The sequence below is a fragment of the Marmota flaviventris genome, chromosome 1 (genome assembly GCF_047511675.1).
Source record: "Marmota flaviventris isolate mMarFla1 chromosome 1, mMarFla1.hap1, whole genome shotgun sequence".
Classification (NCBI taxonomy): Eukaryota; Metazoa; Chordata; class Mammalia; order Rodentia; family Sciuridae; genus Marmota; species Marmota flaviventris.
Genome location: NC_092498.1, coordinates 8,302,597 through 8,325,741, shown reverse-complemented (window position 1 = coordinate 8,325,741; position 23,145 = coordinate 8,302,597). Strand labels below are relative to the sequence as shown.

The 23,145-nt window shown below is 45.9% G+C and overlaps 1 protein-coding gene across 1 annotated transcript in view; it reads left to right on the top strand.

The window, feature by feature from the left end:
• The window catches only part of Cntnap2 (contactin associated protein 2), a 1,323,006-nt gene that overhangs the window by 1,205,280 nt on the left and 94,581 nt on the right, over positions 1 to 23,145 (top strand). The window contains exon 21 of the mRNA XM_071605412.1: positions 7,881 to 7,974. Within this exon, the coding sequence (XP_071461513.1) occupies positions 7,881 to 7,974 (94 nt within the window). The remainder of the gene's footprint in view (positions 1 to 7,880; positions 7,975 to 23,145) is intronic.

Sequence of the window (23,145 nt, the reverse complement as noted above, 5' to 3'; positions counted from 1 at the left end):
AACAGCCAAATGTCAGGAGCCAGATTTGCTGAGATTTTTAGGTTCATGTAGCAAAGATGACAGTTGCTATGTGGTCTTGGCCTCAAGACTGAAACTGGGAGAACTGCAGACTTGTGGGGCTGTGACTCTTCTTCCCCGTCTCTGTCACCACTGTTAGGAGGAAGTGTCCCACAGGACATTTTCCAAGTGGTACCCTACAGCTGGTTCTTAGCACAAGAAGATCCTGCTCAAAACCTCAGGAACCTGGGAAAATACTACTCCTGATGTCCCCAGCTGCATTTTCAAAGAAATTTTAAATATGATCTGGTCCAACCTCCTCACTTTACAGGTGAGGAAACTGGAGTCCAAGGAGGCCTGGTGACTTGAGGACATGACTCAGATGCTCAGGGCAGAGCCAGGCTATTCCCCTTGTTCCCCAAGTCAGCCTTCCCCTCCTCTTTCCACCCATCTCCTAGGCACTGGTTTGTAGGAGCTCCCTAGTGACCCTCACAAGGAGAGCAAGAAAACTCAAAGTCTTGCCTTTGCCTCCAAAGAAGGGAAAGGCGGCCCTTCAAGCCACCTTTGCCGCTGGACAGTGCAGTGACAACAAGAGGAAATGCCTAGATTGAGACTGACCTCTTTTTCTTCGTTTTGCATTCTCAAGGCCAGCTGATCCAGACATGGAGAGAGCCCCCGTTCCCCTGTGCAAAGTATATTCTGTCCTAAAAAGGATTGAGCCGAGTCCTTCCTAGCTATGCAGGCCAAGTTTCCTTTTGCTGGTCTTCGGATGCAAAGCCCCCAGACCCAGGTGAAGGCAGGAGATGGGCTCAGGAGATGGATTTGTCTGTTTTCACTTGAGGGTAGCCCCCTCTGGCCTCTCTTAAAAATAATTAAATATTAAATCAAAGTCCTCCACGTAGGCTAGCCCTACATCCTTGGTTGTTCTTGTCACATGGCTTAGAAGTTGGCAGAGGCTGGCATGTTGATCCACAGTGATGGGCTGGGGGTTTTCTGCCACATGGTCCCCAAAATGGGCTATGCTGAACTCAGGACTCCAGATAAGTGGGGAATACCCCAAGGCATGAGAAATCACGTCCAGATAAAATTTGGCAGGTCTCTTGCATGTGGTACAAGCTGGAGTTAGTCACACAGCCTGGTGGCCACAAAGTATATGCGGGTTCAGCCACCTGAGTCATTCAGAGAGCGCTATTCCTCTGAGAACAGAAGTTCTAATGGAAGTCAGAGTCGGGGTCCCCAAAGCTTGCACACACACCCAGAGGCACATGTACCCAGATGGCTCAGCCAGTGATGACCATTTTATAAATGTCGCTAGAGCACCTAACGTGTTACAGGCCATTTCACATGGATCATAAGTTGACCAAAGATGCTGCAGGAAAAGAAGCAGGCAAAGAAGTCCAGGGGTCAGGTGCTGTCCCCAGGCCCAGCCACCCAGGTCTGTCACCTGTCTACCCAGTGATCAATGTTTAACAGGCATCTGTGGTATCAGGTAACTGGGGCATGGTCCTTGTCCTTCCTGAATTATGGTCCCCAGAAGAGGAACAGAGACAGGGCTGCACCACCAGGCTGGTGACAGACCCACAACTAACCTCACCTTTTTGCCTTTCACTCCAACCCACAGTTGTTCTGTGTCCTCTCCACTAACATAGAGTGGTCTAGAATCAGAAGAGGCAGAAAACATTTAGGTGAATCTACCCTTGACCCTGGGACTGTCCTGTTCTTTCCTATTCAACACTGGGAATGGCCCTAGGCCTGCAGATGTCCCCTCTCCTGTTCCCAGGTGGATTGGAGACTAATATGGCAGGGGAGGTGTGGTCTCTGCTCTTCAAACTCCCTCTTCTCTGAAGTCTGTAGGAGTTTCAGGTCTGGAAGGGGCGGTGGCTGTGGATAAGGGATGCTAGCTGAGCTGGTCATTGTTTCTCTCACCTAACATCTGTCTGCATTGGCCTCTGCTCAGGTTCAGCCATTAGATTCAACTTGGAATAAAAACATTCATCAAGATGGAATGTTCTAAATGCTACATCTCTGAGCTAATTCCAAGTATTACCCACAATTAGGGACTAGGAAAGGCTATAAGAAATCACAGACCTTCAAGAAACTACTGAACCCCGAAATACTTTTCCACCACGTAGGCAGGGCCCATGTGGAACTGGGTCCTTTCATCTCAGGAGAGGGTGTCCCGCCCCTCCCTTCATCCAAAATAATCCAGGCTGTCTAGTTCTTCTGTGCTCCTCCTCTAGCTTCTCCATTTCATTCCCAAAATAAACAGGCTGGTGAAATCCCTTCCAAGTCTGCCAATGCAAACTATAGCTTTAAAATGGAAATGAACTGAAATTGGAAAATAATACCTGAACGGCATTAAAGCTTTAACTCCCGGTGTAGGACCTGCGTCCCAGCCTGCATCAGTATGCTTTTAATGGCTTAATGGTAAATGTTGAACAAATTAGTGTCCCCTTAAGGTTGTCCTGGGGCACATGGAGTCACAGTCTTTAATTTTAATGAGACTCTATTTCACGATCTCTTATCGCCTCTTAACTGCCAGGGAAATGACCACCACTAAATGTACAGCCAAATAGCTCACTCGGACCCCAAAGAAATTACCTTGAAATTATTACACTTAACCATGGCAAATGCACCAGGGTTCATTTGAGAAGAGGGGCCACCTGGCAATGGGAGTGAAATGACATCCTATGTCATTTACTTCCTTAGGCTTCTCAGGAAGAGCTTCTCTTGCCTTATCTGGTTTAATGCATTTTCTCTTTTGAATGTAAATACTTAAAATGTAGCTTATCCTCTGCCTTCCTAATTGACAGGACCAGGCTCGTTCAGTGAGAGGGACTGTCCCTGCAGCTGGCCATTCTTTCTCTGGCCATTCTTTTCTCTGTATGGCTAGGAATGCCAATCCTTCCTACCCCTCTTTGACTTTGGACTCCCTCCTTTTCCTGTAGTGGTGCCCTCCAGCCAAGGCCACCGAACCCTGTCTTCCACCAAGAAAGGCCCGTGTGTGGCAGTCTAGATCAGTGGGGGGACCGAGCCCACAGGGCCGGGTAAGAAGAGAAGTAGCTGTGACAGAGGCTGTCTGTAAAACACAGGGACCCCCTGCTCAGCTTCCCACAGGCACCCGGGGCTGAGCGAGCACCTCCGGCAAGGACAAAGTGTGAAGGGTTCCTGACCGTGGGGGAGGCCACGTTCTTCATTCTTAGGGTCTCCAGCTGCCCTGAGGAATAAGCTGACCTGCGAGGGATTTGCATGAAAACCGTACAGATTGCCACCTGGACCTGAGAGCTGTCAGCCTTGACTCCCCATTTCTGGAGATAAGAATGTCCCTTTCCTCTTGTTGAGGGAAGGCGTCTTTCACAGGGGAGTTTGTGTCCTGCTTTCAGCAAGAAAAGTAGTGGCCCAAGTGCCCTTCCTGCATCTGTGGTCTCTAAGCTTTAAACTTACCCTCAAAGCAGTCGATTTGCCAAACCAGCACTTTTGGGGTGTTGTATTCTGAACCCCTCAAGACCTTGCTGGTAAAGGTAGGCTCAGCCCAGGTTGGAGGGTTCTGGTGTGTTGGGGAGCAGCAAACCACCCCCAAGTGCAGGTAGGGCAGGTGGCAGCACCCTGCAGGGTGAGTGTGGGGGCACAGAGGGCTCACTTCTAGTCTGTGGCTCCAGCAGGCACCACTGGGACCTCTGCTTCCCCCACAGGAAGCCCCTCCCTCCTGTGAAGTCCCTGCACACCCTCTACATGGTGCCCACTTCAAAGATCAGCTGTGTGCAGGAAGCGGGGTTGACCTTAAGGTGTGTGTTGAAGGGTGCATTTGGAGCTGGGAGACAATAAATTTGGTCATTGAGAGAAAGGGACCTGTACACCTTGAAGAATGGTAGGATTTGGGAAGGAGACACTCAGGAGGAGCTCACTTTAGGAACAGGCTCCTGGTGAGGAGGGTCCCAGGAGGCAGGGGTCTCTGTTCTCCAAAAGCAGGTTGGCGACTGGGTCTCTTGATAAATTGCATCTGAGAAGCAGGTGGGATGGATTTGGATTCAAATTATTTACCATTGCCAACTGAGATTCCTGGTCAATGTTTTTAAGTTAACGGCTCTATGAATGAATTAAGATGAGGAATGTTTATTATATTCTTAGACAAGTCAGAACCAAACAGGATCACTGATAAGTTAATGACAGAATCAAGGTGTATATATTGGCACTGGAGAAATGGCTGGGAGAGGGAATATGCTCTTTCATTGTTTTTTGTTGTTTCACGGGGTCTTTTTTGTGTGTAAGTTTCTTACTGTTGCTGTAATAAATTAGCATAATTTAGAGGCTGAAACAACACAAATTATTACCTTACACTTCTGGAGGTCAGGAGTCTGCATGGACTGAAGTCGGGGTCCAGGAAGGCCGGTTGCCTCTGGAGGTGCTGAGAATCTGTTTCCTGGCCTTTTTCTGTTCCCAGAAGTCACCTGCATTCCTCAGGCACCTCCTCATGCAACCAGCTGCTCAACTCCATGGTCAATTCTCCTCCTCTTCACCCTCTTCATCTTCCGTAAGGAACTTTCCTCCTCTTCACCTTCCTGTAAGGACCCTTGTGATTCCACAAGGCCCATCCACATAACCAGAAATAATCACCCTCCACCACCGTCTCAGGGTCTCAAGATCCTCATCTTAATCACATCTGCAGAGTCCCTCCTGCTGTGCAGGACAGTCCACTCTCAGGTCCTGGGATTTAGAACATGAATATTTTAGGAGGGTAGGGGTCGTTATCCTGTCCACTACATCTCTGTTCAGGAATTCCAGAGTGGTCTTATGCCCTTGTGGCCGAAGTCACAGACAAGCCTTGTCTGATGTCACTACTCTGAGGTCTTTGTGCTCAGCAGGGGGACAGCACCGCCTCATGGTGGTCATGTCAGGCAAGCCATCAGCTGCCCACTTTCCTTCCCTGACCTGTCAACATCAATTCATCCCCCACAACATCCTCATCTGCCCACACCCTCCCTCTCAGGAACAGAGCAGGCAGGAGTGTGAGGGAGGAATGAGATTCCTGTCCCCGGGGACGAGGAAACATGGACCATGTTCTCCTCTTCTGTTTTCCCCCCACGCCACCCTCCCTGTCTTTCTTATTAGGAGCTTCCCTCTGAGCTCCATCCTCGTCCTTGACAGTTAAGGCTTTCTGAGGGCCTTTAACATCTATCATATTTTCCATTTTAATTGCTATAAAATGTTTTCCTAACTGAACAGGTAATTTGGATTCGAATCATTTGTCACTGCCCACTTCTGTGTGTTTTTAAGTAATGACTTTATTAATGAGTGTTCACCATATTTTTAGATGATATAAAACCAAGCAGGATCACTGATATGTCAGATGACAGAATCAAGATTCAAAAACTTTTGAGCAGACCATTGTTGTATTTCAAAACAAAAGAAGTAAAATTTTGTATAAATAAATGTAAATTTCAGTATCAGGATTCAAGCCATCCACCATGCAGATACAGAAAGGGGGCAAACTTAGGGAGATAAACCAGGACTTTCACTGGGAGCTCAGTTCAAATTATAGAAAGTGACCACCAGAGAACAGCTGAGGGAGGGCAAGGGGCCACTATGTGGTCAGGTCACCTCTGAGCACAGGCTTTAAGGGCGGTATTAACAAAGACCAGCACATTTTCATTGAGAGCCTACCATGCGCTTGACCCAGCACTGGACCTGAGGACACAAAAAGTACAGATGTGTGAACACAAAGATTTGATACCTTTTAAAGACTGTGTCATACTGTATTTTGCATGCGACAGAATACTAGTCATCCATAAGACTCAATTCAGTTTTATATTTATTGACACAGGAAAAAGTTTATAATGCATTGGCAAATTTTAAAAAACAAAATCAGGTGTCTGTAGGATTCCACCCATTTTTTGGGAAAACAAATAATATACATTTTTAAATTAGTATTAATTATCACCAGTTGAGTCTTTTCCTGAAAATATGCACTACTATTTTTCTATAAGGATACATATCGTTTGTATCCATTTTTCAGTTCTCCAACAAATAAATTAAATTATAAGAAGTACTGCAGCCCACCATCTCGGTTCACTCCACATCTGACAGTTAGGGACTGTGACAAGTGAAAGCAGCGGCCGTTATCAAGGCCTGCCAACAGATGGCGCCAAAGGAGCCAGCTAGTATTAGAAAAGGTAGCCTTTGCTCTGAAGAAATTTTCTAAGATTTAAAATATTTAAGATTCTCTGGCTGGAATAAGTGTTTTGTCAAGATGCATTTGGCGGTATATAACATTTTGAAAATGATAGTGAAACACGCATATGTTTGCTTTAATAGGGTTCTTTTCCTTTTTTTTTTCCCCCAGACTTTTGTTATCATATTTCTGATGCACAAAAACTCACAGTACCACTTTTGCAGATCACGACTCAAAAATTCCTGAAATGTGATGCTGCTTCGACCCTGAACCCTGAACTTTCAATGGTTTCCAAGTCTGTAGTGAGCCGTTTCATGATTTGGCTATAGAGAGTTGTTAATAATGAGCGCTCATTCATCCGCAGAGCTAGTTCCCAGCGTGGAGGGAATGATGCCCACTGCCCTGCACTCTTTCTTCCTGGCACCTCACCTTCCTTCCCCCAGCATGGCAGGCCTCCTGCCTCTTGGCCTGGTCAGTCCCATTGTTACCAGTGACTGGAGCTATCATTTCCCAAGTTTTCCAAGTGGCTGTTTGTTCCAGCTCCCTCCTCCACCTGGTCCCCAGAGTTCCCACAGGAGTGCCCCAAAGGGGACCCAGGCCTGTTTTCTTATGACCCACCCCTTCCATGATAATGACCTAGCAGGTGTGGAACTCACACCAGAGGAATGAATGGATCCAAAGAGGTTTTCAGCTGGTGGGCCCAGGAAGCTCTAGGAGGTCACAGCTGGGGAAACACACTAGACTGCATCTCTCTTTGTTGGCCTGTGGTCAGTATTGGAAATGGAACCCAGCGGCTCTCTACCATAGAAATCTCCATCCTCTTAATTTTTTATTTTGAGACAGGGTCTCATGAAGTTGTCCAGGCCGGCCTCAAACTTGAGATTCTCCTGCCTCAACCTCTGAGTTGCTGAGATTAGACTGCATCTATTTTAAAAAGCAACTCAGAGGAAGTTGTTATGCGGGGACACAAGGATTAGTCAAGGCCTTTGTATTTTGCACATGGGAAATGTGACCCAAAGTGTGCCTTGTTCAGTGTGCGTGTGCAAGCCTTCTCAGGATGCTCTTTCCATCTGCTTCATTTCTCTCCCTCTGCTACCAACTCCCCTCCCTTCCAGAAGTCAAGCTCTGCCTGAGCAGAGGCTTCCCAACTCCCCTAGGCTCTGACGCCCGCTGCCTGAAGCAAAAAGTCATCCTCTGTGTGAAAAGCAAGAAAAAAAATGTCGAATTGCAGCATTTGGGGCCCCGGGTGTAAATGTGTGTGCAAGCTCTCACATCTGAAGACCCACCTTGCTCTGTAGCAGATATACCAAACAGTGAACACAATAGCTCTGTGAGAGGGCACAAAGAAAACTCAAAGCTATAGGCACAACTTTGTCTATTTCAGAGCTCAATACTAGAGATTAGATGGAGCAGATCTTACTCCATTAAAGCATGCAAGAATCTTAGTCCAACAGGCAAATTATCCATAGAAAATGTGCACCCACAGATCAAATCAGAACAATTCTTCATTTAACTAGCTCAAATTGTTTTCAAATAACCTGTGTGAAGGAAAAGATGACTCCCATTTTCCTGGGCTATATTTCAGAGTCCACACTGATGAAATAAGATATCTGGAAGCCAGAATTCAAAGAGCAATGCCATCACCTGCAGGGAAGATTTGATTCTGGTGCAGGAGAGTCACCTTCTTCTAACAGTGTCTCGTTTTCTCCTACAGCTTGATCATTATCCTTCTGTGAGTTACCATCTGCCAAGTTCATCCGACACACTCTTCAATTCCCCCAAGGCGCTCTTTCTTGGAAAAGTTATAGGTAAGAATTTGGTTCTTTGGGTATAGATATATGTTAAGAATACTCTGGGTATAAGAATACACTAGGTAATGTGAATTTGCATTTTTAAATTATCAGGTAATTTTCTCTCATTGGGGTCAGTCACAAATACCTGCTCCACACAAGAAAAGCTGTGCTGTTTTTCTCAGTGATGCACAAGACAAGTGTCATCAAATCATCTCTGGGGTAATTGCTCCTGTGACACAATCTAAAGCTCATTCCACTAATTCTTCCTTGAAACACACTGTGACTGGTGCTGGGGGCATCTGGGTCTGTGACAGAAATGAAACAAATGTCATTTGATGGGTATAGCATAATTGAGAACTCAACTGTCCAATGTAAAATTTACTTCCGCATGTAAAATTTATTCTTTGGTTAACTGAAGACCTCTACCTTTGAGCAATATTTAATTGAACTTTTTCTTCATATAAGCACATTGGAAATAGCAAGATGGTGGTAATGCACAGGCTGGAGGAGAGGTCACTTTTTGTGTCCAGTGGGTAGTGGTGATGTTACTGAAGCAATGCCTAATCGCTGAAGCAATGAGTTTTAGGAAAGAGAAAGAGTTCGTTCCCACAGCAGCCAAATGAGAGGAGGGGGAGACCCCTGGCTCAAGTCCACTTCCCCAAAGGTAGGGGTGAGGGGTATTTATGGGGTAAAGAAACAGGCTGATCTGAGGTGTGGGAAGGGCGACTGGCAGGAGAGGGAGGTGAGCAGTAGGCAGTCTGCACAGGTGCAATCCATCTTCACGGCTCTTCACAGGATGTCAGAGCAAGGCAGTGTTAGGATGGTCTTCAGCCAGTTTGAAGTAGACACGGTTGCCTCCAAATCCCCCCAAAAAGTACTTACACAACCGTCCCCCAGGTGACCATGCATCAGAAGTGCTAACTCTAGTAGAGCCAGCAGGATCTTACTTCACTGTTTAGCCAAGCAACTTCCAAAACTTTGGATCAACCCAGGTCTAGAAGTCCATCCCAGAGAGACCAGCTGAGAGACAAGTTTTGGGGAGAATGAAAGGTTTTATTCAATGACCAAAGAAGGCAGAAGCATGCCAGAGCTCTGCTCACAAATCAGCCGCTCCCCTCCTGGGAGCTGAGGGGTTCCAGACGCGGAACAGGAATGACAAGGGAGAGGGACAAGGCTAACGAAGGCCAGGCATATTCATGCCTTTTCTTGGAATTGGTTGAGATCTTCCAGAAAGTCGGGCGCCACCTCTTTTCATTCGTTCGTACTCCAGTGTTCCCGTCACAATGACTGATGATGTCCTTAACCTCGAAGAGGGAGGAGAGAGACTGGGCAAGTCTAGGTCACGTGAACCCTGCATTATAGCTCGGGACCAAGCATGTCTCAGATGATCCACGTGTCTCCGTGCAGAGCTGAGCGGAGTCTGACCCAAAGGTTAAGGCAGCAAAGGAGAGAGACAGAATATGAAGACGGAGAGGCGGAGTTACTCATCCTGTTCCAGTCACCCATGGACATCCGCAGGCCCCAGTGACAGTCAGTGTTTTTAGCACAAACAGCCTTCCCATTCCTGAAAAGTAACCTAGACAACCATCATCCTCCGAACCCACTCGTCAGAGGTGTGATCTGCAGCAGAGCTAGTGGGAGACTAAAAGTGTATTACTGTGTCCTCCAAAGTTGGTGACTCTTACGTCAACTAAGAGCAAGTGAAGCAAGAGGGTTCATCCAGGTTTTCCCTGGGGCTCAGGGGAAAGGCTGTGCACTTTGGGTTTAAACTTTAGGGAGGAAGGGAGAGCAGCTCAAACCTCTTACAAGAGGAAAGAATTTATTAATTGTATTGTCACCAGAGGCCTGGTGACAATGATCAGAAGAGCATCAACGGTGAAAGTGCTCGTTTATAAAGATGGGGGGGTGGGCTGCAGAAAATGAGGAGTGGGCAAGAGTGAGAACCTGTAATAGGGGCACGTGTGCTCTTCCCTGGGATCTCCTGCAGGCCAGGCTCCGTTTGAAGCAGTATGGATATATGATCCCATTTAACCTCCTAACAACTCCGTGAGGTAGCTGGGTTATTATCCCCACTTTATTGATGAGGAGACTTAAACACAAAGAGGTGAATGAGAGGCCCTGGGTCTGGCTAACAGGTAGCAGAACCAACACTTGGAGGCAGCTCTGAACTGCTGGGCTGCAGTCTCTTGCCGCAGTCTGGCTGGGCACAAATCACGAGCCACTGAAGCAGGAACAAACTTTATTTTTAAACTGCAGGAAAACACTTCACACAGCTCCCGGGGAATCCTCCCGAACGCCACGCGGCTTGTCCAGGAACCCCCAGCCGGAAATATCTCTCCCAGAAATCCCTCCTCCTGCACTTCCCCAACCAATGGGAACTCTCGGGGAATCCCCGGAAATCCCCTCGAGAATTCCAAAATAGTGCGAGAACTCAAAAGTAGTGGCAGAGGCGGATAGTAATGCCTCGCCTGTCAATCAATACTGTTGGCAAAATGCCAGGGGCCATATAGACTCGGCCGTGGCTCTCAGCAGTCTCTGTGGTGGCTACCAATGGTGAAGAGGAGGAAAACACAGAGGAAGGCTTGGGCAGGAGACACAAGGGCTGGGTCTGCTCCCCAAACCAGAAAGGGGCCACCAGCAAAGAGTGTCCCTGGGCTTAGGACCAGGAGCACACAGATCTGCTGGTGAGTGAGGGTCCAGAAGAGAGCAGGGTAAAGCCCAGAGGGAGAGCCCGTAGTCAGTGGGTAAGTCAGTGGGGAGAGGTGGCTGATCGATCAAAGGGTGGGAGTGGAAAAAGAATGAGGCTGAGACTTACTTATCACTGGGCCAGATAAACAGCTACTTCTTATTCCCTTGCATCCTACAAGTAGCACCAGGCATGGTCTCAGTGTCACTCTGCAGGACCTAACTACAAAGCCCTCATCTGAATCCTGTCCAGCATTTCCTAAAGTTGTTATATTTTGAAGAGCATACCCTCGTTTTTATTATCTATAACAAGAATGGAAGAGAGAGACGTCATGACATCACATATTATACATATAAATATGACAACTAAGTGTCACAAGGATACAGGAAAACAAAACCTATGGTTATTGCCCTTCATATGAAGAAACTGAAGCTGAGGGAGGTCAGTTAGACAAAGGTGAGTCCACTAGTTTGTTGGCTGGAGAGTACTGAGGTGAGGTCTCTCTGAGGAAAGTCCACAGTCTTAGGTGGACAAGAAGAACTTGCCATTCATGGTCAAGCTCCAGAAAGTGTTGCAGACAAAGGTTAAGTGATGCCAATAATCAGAAGGAAAAAAAGTGGGTGGATTGGCCTTGGTATTCTTTCATTGTCCATCCTGAGATGTTGGCACGTGCCCAAATGCTGCCATGTATATTCCTACATTTCCATCAAGAATAGTTGAAAGTGTTAAGTGGTCCTTCAGGGACTTAGTGATTCCATCAAAATAAACTCTGCACTATGACACTGTTGTATTCCTAAAAATGCTGCTTTATGATACCCTCAGGTAACCTCAACCATGATCCTAAGTAGAACCATGGACTTTATTACTTCCTGAGACTTTGATGGAATGTTGAGTGATGGCTAGGTTCCCTTGTCTAACACTCTCCGGCTCATCAGTATTTCAGCTCATGGGGCTCAATTCATACTTTAACAAAATTGCAATGGACGATACGGACCTTCAAGGTCATGAACAAATAACATTGTAAAGGTGACATCCTTTACAACTAAGAATTTACTGGGCCATAAATCTGAATCAAGCTGAAAGTTTAACAAGCCTCAGACGTATGGATGTCACACCTACAATTTGGGGGGCATCAAAGAAAGATTTCTCTGAGCATGGAAACAAACCACACATGTGTCAATGAGTCATGGAAAGAACATACAATTGCCTGTAAGGATGTCTGCGGTCCTGGGATGGAGATGGCCTCCTTCACATGAGAGCAGGTTAGGGCTCCGCTATGGCCCCTCATCCCTACTAGCCAGTGACTTCCCTGTAGACCAAGATAGTATTACACAGTTCCACTACATCCTAACTAGGAGCAACACTCAATAGATATTTGCTGAATTAGTAAAGAGTAATGAGGAAAGAATCAGAAAGCGTATCATTTGCAGATGCACACTGCAGGGTGAGACTGTTCAGGCCAAGGCTCTGACGCCATCAGTAAGAGTGGGGGTGGGGTGAGATCTGCAATCCTCACACACCCTGCCACCTGGTTTTTGGTTTGTATTTTGAATCAGGGATCCATCACTGACATTAATGGAGTAGAAAGAATGTGGGCTTGGGAACCAGGCAGAGCTGATTAGACTCGAATACAGGCTCATCTCCATTGAAATCTGGGGCCTGTTACTTTACTACTTTGATATTTTAACCTCTTAGAGGCTGGATCTTCTCAAATGCAAAGTGGAGGAATCTGAGGCCCCTTGCAGGCTCTGCCTCCCTCAGGGTAGAGATGTCATCTGTGTTTTTGTTTGTTTGTTTGTTTGCTTGCTTGCTTGCTTGGTTTACTTGCAGTAACCAGATTAGTGCCTAGCATACAGAGAGTCCTCAAAAAAATGTTTGTGGAGTAAATGATCTTGTCTCTCAATATTAAGGTAATAACATCTTGGGATTTATCCAATACAATGCTTGGTACTAAATAATGAAAATCCTTGCTGTCCTTTGCTGCTAACCGTGTGCCAGTACCTTTGGGACTGTCCGTATCCCCCATATCCGCCCCCGCCGCCAAGCCAGCCCAGCCCGTCTTTACCCTCACTGTACAACAGAAGCACCCAAGGCTCAGAATGGTCAGGGCTTCTCTGAAGGCAGGAAAGCAGGGCTCCCCAACAGTGACACTGTTGACATTTGGGGTCAGAAAATTCTTTGCCATGGAGCTATAGCATGCTCACAAGTTACAAGTAACACCTCAAGTCGTGATGACCAAAGAAGGCTCCAGGCATTGCCTGAGGTCCCCCAGTAGTGCAAAATCACCACCAGTGATTTTGAGAGCCACAGGCTTAAGGTCACCCAGTTGGTCTTGTGATGCTGGTGTTGGGGAAGCCTGATGTGGCACCAGCCAGCCCTGCTGATGATGGCTGTGTCTTTCAGGATGATGAAGAAGCAAGGGAAACCTCAAAACAATCACACTGAAGACCAAAAACAAAAGCCATATGGGTACCAGGCAGGCTGACTGTCCTTCAGTGCAAGGTCACTTAGTAGGTACAGGTCTGGGAGGAGCATTTGTAAATTCCCCTTTGGAAAGTGACATGTGCTTCAAAGAGATATGACCCATTTGCATTCCCAGCTCTGTAAATATCCATCTAGGAAGATGACTTGAACTCGCAACAGACGTCTCACATAGTCTGGCGAGGTCTGGACACCCCAGACATCAAAGCTGTCAATTATTGCTTCATCAGGTCAGCTGCTAATCAGAAGCCATCCCATGAAAGATCTAAATAAATAATGTGACTTTGCTCTGAGCTCTTGGATGAGCACTGCTCATGAGAATGAAGAAGGGCAGCTAACCCAGACACACATGTGCTCCACAGGGGAAGGGAAATAAAAGTGAGACCACTGTCAACCCAGCACAGAGTCTTAGAATGGATTCTCACACAACCTGGGTCCTTCTAGCAGGAAGTCAGGATCACTGGCAGAAAGCAGAGGTTTGTAAAGTGGAAATTTCATCAGACCAAATTTTATCCATTTTTATCACTTACTACCTGAGTGATGCTCTAGACTTTATGTATCTGGCTTTTATCAGAGGATTTAATAGTCTCTCAATAAATCTTTAAGCCAATGAAGAGAAGCATAATTTGAAACCTGAAAGGGGGTCCTCTATTTGCTCATCCTTCCCAACATTTCAATCAGTGCCCTGGGTTAAAACACTGATTGTGTGTTTAGTGAGTTTGTAAATGACACACAGCTGAGAGGGATGGTTTAATATGTCAGATGATAAAAAAAACACTTCAGAAGTATCTTGACAGGCTAGAAAGACAGGATAAAATAATGAGATGAAAAAAAAATAGGCCTAAGCTTAATTCCTACACTTGGACAAAATAAAGTAAAAATAAAAATAAAAGTGAGCACTTAGGTAGAAGCGGGGAGACTCCCAGTGTCAGGAAAGCAAACTCAGGGGGCTGGTTTGGTGGAGTGTTTAGCATGAACTAGTGTTTTGTCCTGACTGATTCTTAAGAGAGACCAACACTGAGCCATGTTAATAGGAGAACTATGTCCAGACCAAGAACATCAGTTTTATGAGAAGACCAAATAGACACGAGACCCATAAAAGAAAATCCAAAAGGCCTGGAAATATCCAGAAAATGTGTGACTTGAGAGAAGCGAGATAATTTTCAGTTTGGGGACTGCTCCAGGAAGGAAGGGTGAGCTTGGCCCAGGACCTAGTCCTCCACTGAGAGGAGCCTGTGAAGAGGAAGAATTGTGCTCCATTTAAGGAAGAGCTTCCCAATAACCGGGGCTCCTCACAAATGAGTGGCCTCGTTATGGGAGCATTCAACAAGGGCTAAACGGAAATTTGCCCTGCATGCTAAGGAGCTTTCTGGGTTGAGCAAAAACAACTTAGACAAGCCCTAAATACCCTTGAAATGTGGTGGGAGACATGTTTTTTGAAAGGTGAGAAACACAATGTTGAAGTAGAAAAGGGCCTCCCGCTCCTGTTCCACTTAAAATCTCAAATGTTTTTGTCAGCCTTTGCCTTGCTGTGACCCACATACCTGACCAGCACAACTTGCAGGAAGGAAAGCTCATTTTTGCTCACGGTTTCAGAGGTTCAGCCCATGGTCGGCCCATTCCATAGCTCTAGGGCCAAGGTGAGACTGAACACCATGGTGGAAGGGCGGGGCGGAGGAAAACAACTCAGGATGTGGCCACCAGCAGCAGAGAGAGTGCGCTGCTCACCAGGGGCAAAATGCAAACCTCTCAGGCATGCTCCCCAGCCTCATACTACCTGCCTACACTCGCCACCCAGTTAATCCAATCAGGTAGATTAATCCACTGATTGGGTTACACCTCTTATAATCTGATCATTTCATCTCTGAACCCTTCTCATTGTCTTATATATGAGCTTTTGGGGGACACCTTATATCTAAACCATAACAGAAAGAATAATTGTATTCAGGATTCCTTTATATCATACACTGTATGGATGTTTTACAGATATGAATTTAGAAGAATGTCAATGCATGGTGCTTATCACGTCACTATAAATTATGTTATTAAATAGGCAACCAATGTGTTCAGAATGGAAGTATGTGTTTTCATTTTCATTTTAGAAAGTTATCATGAAGCCCTCTTTTATTAATTTTTTCTAATTAACTATTTGTGCCATTACTAAAACTGATAGTGGCATAAAATGGTAATGAAGTAGACTTATTTATTTATAAAATGGCACTACTCTACATGGATTTGGAAGGCTATGCTTGGAAAGAAGTTGGATACTAATGCAAAATAATGTTGCTTTCCCAACCATTACTACTTACCAGTGCAGAGTCTAGGGTAGTAAAATTAAAGGTAAACTTCTATTCATTTGAATTTAATATAGTTTGCAAGTCATACTGGTCCCAGATCCTAATATTTTCCAAACTACTTCACTATCCAAAGCAACTCTGATAGAAGATGTATCTGCTATTATATGGTAGCCATTACATCATTTCAGTCATAATCCAAATTGTGACTATTATGATCCCAAACTACTTTCTATTGATAAAAGCCCTTATTCAAGGGTTTTTCAGAATCTTCTGGAACTTAGGCAATGTCTTCTTACATAGTAGAACAGAATATATTTATTTCTTTATCCATGGGGAAGTGGCATATTGCAGAAGGTATTATACTGCTTGCTGAATATTTCTGAACAAGAGTGATAATTGGAAAAAATATGTGTGACTTTGGGGCTAGAACACTCAAGACCTGGTTCAAGACCCTCTAGAGTTCTTCTATTGCTTTGACAGGGTGACTGTCAAACCTCAGATGTTGTTGTTCTATCCAACAGGGGTCCCTCTGCAACCACAATAAACAAAGAACACTGTTGACTCGTAATGAATGTATAGCATACAAAAGAAAAACAGTTTTGCTTTGTGAAACCACCAAAATTACAAGGCTGTTTGTTACTGGAGCACAACCTAACCTGTCCTGACTGATACATAAAGTTTCCAGATAAGAAGAGACTTTGCGGTCCTCCACTTGGGTTTCAGATTTCAGGCTTCCTTCTGCCACTTGTCAAGTCTATGACTTTGGAAAATTACTTCTCATCTCTTGCATCTGTTTCTTCATGTGTAAAGTAGAATAGTTATGGGCCTTACTTTACAAGATTCTGCAACATAGTACATGTTTAAAGGTGGCATGGTGTCTCCCACAAATGTGTGAAGTAAATATCAGTTGTTTTTATTCCATCATAATCAAACAAGTGTGTATTCATCATATGTCAGCTGCCACGCATTACATAAGGCAGTGGGGTGGGTGTCAATGGCGTCCAAGACAGCCACATTGCTGCCTTTGGAGAACTTCAGTCCTAGCTAGAAGAAAAGATGGTGAACGGCAATTATTAGGAGTAGAAGGACAAGCGGCAGTACAAATGGAAGATGGAAGTATAGGTCTTCCAGAAAACCTGGCACCATGTAAGAGAACCCGCTCCAAAGGGCCAGGAGGTCACTAAATTAGTAAACAAATAAAAGAGGCGGGCAGGTCCAAGATTGTATAGAGTGCTGTTTATTGCTGACAGAAGCATGGTCATGGACAGCAGCAAGACCAGATAGATTCCTAAAATTCTGGTCAGAAGGAAAGGCGTACATATTGGTTAGGAAAAAAGGGACTTCATCCAAGCTGGGATGTACCTGATTTGTCTTAAGCTAATATCAGAGTTGGTACATTCCTGGGGCCAGGGACCAATAGTAAAGCTCCACACACCACTCTAATGGTTTGGCCCATTTTGAGTATGCTGGGGAAACGCAGGGAAAACTGAGTAGGACTACTCTTGGGCAATCATGGCAGCTATGATGCAAGATGGCTGCAGTCATGCCGAGCTGAATCTGTATGATAGGGTTCTTTGGGCACTTAACACAGTCTAGGATTGAGAGAAGGCATACCAGAGAGTCACCTATAAGCTGAGACTTGAAGGATAAGTTAGAAGCATGTGGGCAAAGGGGCAAGGTGAAGTAGAGGTTGGGAAGAGGAGTTTTCAGAATCCATTGCTACACGTCAAACCACCCAAAACAACATTCCTTATTTCTTTCAATTCTGTGGGCCAACAGGGTGGTGGACAACTGGATGTCCAAAGTGGCCTCATCCACATGACTAGCAGCATGTGCCAGCTGCCAGTAGTTTAGTTGGTGCCGACAGCAAAGGCCCCATGGGTTCTCCCCCATGGGACCACATCCTTCCTCTACCTCTACCTTACAGCAGAGAGGCTGAGCCCTGAGAAGGAGCATTCTGAAAAACAAAGGTTCAGCTTGAGGTCTCTAAGACCCAGCCCCAGAGGTGACATGCACCACTTCCACTGCTGGCTGTTTGCCAAAATCTAGGCTCGAACCCACATTTCTACATAGGGAGATAGGCTGTATCTCTCAGTGGCGTGGTGACAAGGCTGCATCACAGAGGAACAGTGGGGTGGGAGATGCACTTTGACCGTCTCTGGAAACATATCTGCTAGGAGGGAAACTTGAGGCACCACAAGCTTCATTCAGGATGGTGGGAACCAGGGTATGGAAAAGCAAGGTCTGAAAAAGAGCAGCAGAGAGCAGGGCTGTCATCCAAGAAGCCTCTAGAAGCAGGGCCCCGTGTCCTGATTTGCGGGGACAGTCCCAGTTTACTACAGCCAGGCAGGAGCAAATGATTAGCAGGACTTACTTTCACTTTAAAAATGTGACCCTGCGTGGGTTGATAAATTATGTGATCCCCTAACTTGTTGTGAGCACTCCTAAGAGAACCCCTTGGAAAACGAATTTGAATACAAGAAGTTCACCGGGGAGATGACCCCACCACATTCAAGTAGGGGAGCAAAGCAATGAAACAGGAGCAAGGGGGCATTACCAGGCTCTCCCCGTGTGGACAACCGGAGTGTGACTCCAAGGCAGCCCCTAGGAGACGGTGCAGATGATGATGCACCTCAAGCTGAGGCTCGAGGGAGTGGGGGCCTCTCTCTACCTCCCCATCTCACGTTGGTGAGCACTGTCTCCAGGGCACGTGGGGCTTGCCTCCATCCACACGCACCATGCTCCCAAGGCCAGAACATGCAGATGACAGGAATCACAGTCCATGCTGTTCGGAGCCAGGCAAAGCCGAGGTAGTGCTCTCCCACAATCTGCTGTGTTGTGGATCCACTCGAAGCCTTGTTAAGGCTTTCACAATATCCTGGAGGCAACTTTTTATCCAGAGAATAACCTGATTGGATTGACACTGTAGACAGGTACCACCACCTGCAGATTTGGTCTTGTGGCCATATCCAGGGTCAAGGAGAAGGGAAATGGACCCTCCTGTTTTCATGGGAGGAACAGCAAAGTCACAAGGCAAGGCGCAGATACAGGGAGGGGTGAGGAAGCAGGCTGTCGATGCAATCTGGCCTACTGGGCTGCCATCAAATTCCCCTGCGGCTGAGTGACACCTCCGTCCTCCCCGAGTTGGGTAGAAGGTGGGCACCGTCTCTACACACCAGGACTCTGTGACCAGGCCCTCCATGCTGGGTCCTTGATTTAATACCAGGTGAGTGAGGGAATTGGGGGAAATCATCTATTCACTGAGAAGTGTGTCGGGGGCTCTCGTGTCAGGCGATGGGGCTGAGTCAGCCCAACAGAAGCAGCTCCGGCCTTGGAAGCCCACACTCTAACCAGCGCAGACAAAGAGTGAGAAAAGAGTTGTGCAGCAGAAATGCTGGCTGGTTAAAGAGCCAAGAAGAAAAGAAGGGAGGAGTAGGGCACAGAGAGGTCCAGACAGCCAGGGAAGCCCTCTCTGGGAAGGAACGTTCTAGTGCTGGCCTGAGCAAAGCGAGGGAGGAGATGGGTGGCCAGGGAGGAGTCTTCCAGGGAGAGAGAATGGCAGTCCTGCAGCATGAGGAAGAGGCAGGCTTAGCTAGAACCAGGACAGCAAGAAGGCCAGTGGTCAGGGCACAGCGTGGGAGGAGACAGAGGGGGGTAGAGCGTGAGCCAAGCCACATACAGCTGTGAACCTGTGGAGGTCTGCCTTTTATGCTGAGGGAGACGGGACACGGTAGAAGGCTTTGAGCACGCAAGTGACACGATCTGACTTACGTACTCGAAGGGTGGTGCCAGCTGCTCATGCCGTGTTAACTGCAGGAGTGGGCAGATGTAAAGGCAGGATGGACACAGAGACCAGTTAAAAGCGGGTGCAAAGCTGAAGTGAGAGAGTGGTGCTCCAGCCGGAGCAAGAGCAGCGGTGGCGATGGAGAAGTAGGTGGAACAGACAGGAGCCCAGGGCCTGTTGTCAGTTGGGTGTGGTGGCAGAAAGAGAATCCATCGAAAACGATTGTCCAAGGTTTGGGCCCAAGTAGCTGTGTAAAAGGTAGTGCTGTTTATGGAGACGAGAGAGCCTGGGGAGAAGTAGTTTAGGGACTGGGGGACTAAACTTAGAACATCCTGTTCGGACACATTCAAGACTGTTCCTTTGATGAACAACCCGACACACCAGGAACCAGCCCCACCTGCCAGGAGTCGTCCTCTCCCATCTCTTTCCCTCGTTCCTTCCTCAAAAAGGTGAATGTCTTTGGGCAAACTGAACCTTGGTCCTTTCTCAGAAAAGCAAAAGAGAAAAGCATGTCAGTTTCTGAGGTAGTTCCGCTAGGGTCCCCCAAGTGGGACAGCCATAACTGTGGAATAATGCTCAGTAAGGAACAAACTAGCAATACACAAAATAACAGAGAGAATCTCTAGAGAATTATGCTAAAGGAAGTCCCAAAGATCCCATACCTAATGATCCCATTTATGTTTGAAATGATCAGACTTTAGACTTGGAGGACAAATTAAGGGTTGCCAGGGGTGAGTGTGGGAAGGAAGGGAGGCTGCTAATCACAGGGCCATGGGGGACCCTGGTGCCGTTGGGTTGTTCACGTTTTTCAGTGCAGTGGTGGATACATAGTCATGAGCAAGCTGGGCCATTAACATAGACCAAACACGTTCATGTCTTTCCACAATGCCAGAATGTATTGAATAACAATGAAGCCAGGCCACACCACTTTCAGCAGTGACAGTTTACCATATACTCCTGGGTCACCTGATAGCCATAAGCCAGGAAGTCACAGATTCTTTTATTCCAATCTTAACTACTAATATCTATAACGCTCAAGTCACACATCACACTTTACACAAATATGTGTGTGTGTGTTACAGAAAGGCTAAGAAAGGGTTAAATTGGCCACTGGGGTTTAGGAGGCTAAATGCAAAGAATCAAGGCAGGTGGTCAGATAAGATGAGGAACCAGCCAAAGAACTTGCTCAGGGTGCAGAGCTGTCAAAGCACAGAACTTATTCTAGACCAGGGTCTAGATGGACAACAGTTTCACAGTGTCATCTTGAGATGTCAGCTTGGAAGGAGCTGTGTGTGATGGTCAGGGGCAGGAGAAACCATGCAGTGCTGAAGACGAAGGATAGAGGATCAGAGGTTCGTCACTGTAATGATTTTCCTGGGCAAGGCTCATAAGGAGTGAGCCTTGGTGACAAGGTCCGTGTGCAGGGGCTGGGGGTGCTTAGACTACCCTGCGGGTCTTGGGTGACTGTGTGGCTTCATTTGGTGGTCTGGTGTGTTCAATAAGCTCATGGGCCTGGTTTTTCCAATATGAATTTGATATGCCCTTGCATCCCTGTGCCTCTGATTAATTCAGTAAGTCCACAATTGGTCATCTTTATTAGCATGGTTGATGTATTTGGGCCTGATGGCTGTGCTAGGCAGAAGGTGATTGTTTACTTACACACACAAGGTGGAGATCATCCCACCTCAGCACTTACGCTCAGCGTGGAGTAACTCAGGGCTAGGCACGGCCTGTTCCCCATGACGCTCCAGGAATTAAGTGTAGACACAATGAGCATCACATCTGAATAAAATCAGTAGATTGTGACAATGTCAATTTCCTGATTGTGATACCGTTCTAAAGACGCTCCGAATGCTTCCACTGAGGGGAAGCTGGGCAAAGCATGCAAGGGGTCCATCCGTAAGACATCTTAAAACTGCATGTGAGCCTACAATTGCCCCAATAAAACTTTCAATGAGGAAAAGTGGTCAAAGTAAGAGATCTTGTCCACCCTATTCTCTGGAGTCATTTATTCAGGGGATGATATCTAGTAAGTGTCTCCCAAGACTGGAGGCGTGTGATGAACGAGAAACTTGACCGAGCTTCCATCTCTGCCCCACTCACTCTTCACCTTCCGTCTGAGCCATTGGAGATTAAGAAATATATGGGAATTAGATATCCATCTACAGCTTGGAATTTTGTCATTCTCTTAAAGTTGTTATTGGAGAGAATGATTAATGTATTTCTAAAGGTGGAGCTGGAGGAAACATGGTAGAGTGAACTTTCAGAGGAGACCCTGATGGCAACTCACAGCTGGTGTTTACCTCTACCTCCTATGAGTGGAGGGTGGCAAAGCTGGTGAATGATCACATGGCTTTGAGTTAACTGCAACCTCTGGTTAGTTACCTTCGGGTTCTACTGCAATGACAAGGCAGGAGTGAAACTCTGAACAGACATCTTTCCCAAGTGATAGGCAAGAAATAATAATAAAATGGAAGGGGAGAAATTAAGTCTGGTTTCTCGTATCCGAAAGAAAATGTAACATAGTCTTCATGTCCAAAATCTTCCCAAGGCTGGAGGAAGCCTGTTTAGGAAGAATTCTCCCGGTAAGTAGTCGTTCAAGGTTGGCTTCTCATGATTTTTTAATTGCATTAACTTTCACTCTTAGACATTTATTATTACCTCATAGAAACATAGGAAGCCCTAAGAAATAATTTCTTGAAACCTCATCATATTACAACTAAGGAAAACAAGGCCCACAAAGGTCAAAGCACCCAGCCAAGGTCACATAGCTGTACTTCAGTATGGCTTCCAACATAATCCACTGTCACTGTCGTAATCATCTTTGCGTGTCACCCAAATGCATACCCAAATGTATGTTTAACAAGTGCAATTAATAATTATAGCATCATGACCAAAAACATCTCAACAAGTAGATCACATAGCTTCAAAAGAAAAATCTTTTCATAAAGTTAAGGCTGAAAGAGGACATTCTGTGAATTGAGGGTGAGGCTCAGGCACGTGATCTTGTGTTCAACCACCTGGAAAACTCCAACTGTCCTGCATGCCAAGGAGACTGAGCAGGTGTTTTCATAACTGAGTTTGTTTCCTTAGCTGTGAAACGTCAACAGCAGTTGTGCCAGTATCATAAGCTTCGTGAAGGTGACAAATGTAAAGTGCTCATCAGGGTACCAGGCAGGAGGCGCTCGATACATCTTAAGCAGTGTCATTTCACCTAACCTTTGGCTTTTAAATTACACAATGGAAGAACTGATCCCAATACTGGTCACTCATAAAAGGAAGAATCAAGCAAACAATGAAAAACTTAGGAAGCTTTTAGCTAAACACAAATTGATACTATCGTCTCTCCGCTCTGTGATCCAAAATTAAATTATTTTTCACTAACAAAAGCAAACCAAAAAAAGACATTTTTTTTTTATTGTCGAAATGCAGTGAGGGAACAGAAGTTCTGCTTTAATGACATATCTAGTGTTCGCTACACCAGATTGTCAAAAACTGGGAACCGATTTCTGTTCCAAATTTCTGACTCACCTGTCTTCAACAAGCGGCATACGTTTGTATACTCAATTGTTTTGAAATAAACATTTTGAAAGCCAAGAACATCTTTCATTGTAACCATTCAGGAATGTTCCAGAACATAGAAAGTTTTTAAATTTTTTATGTATATACAATCATCATTGTTGTAGATTTCATATTTGCAAATTTGCCTACTCACTAAAACTTGTCTATAACCCCAAAAGCAGTGCTTGTGTAGTCATTTACAGACATGGACAGAGCAGTGAAAAGTTTGTCACCAATGTATATATTCTCAGCTGAGGTAAAATGAGGCCCCGCCCTGCCCTCTTGCTTCAGCTCTGTTAACCAGAGACATTTAGGGACCTATATAATGCTGTGGTTTCTGTGATATTTATTGGTGATTTGGCTGTTTAAGATGGCTC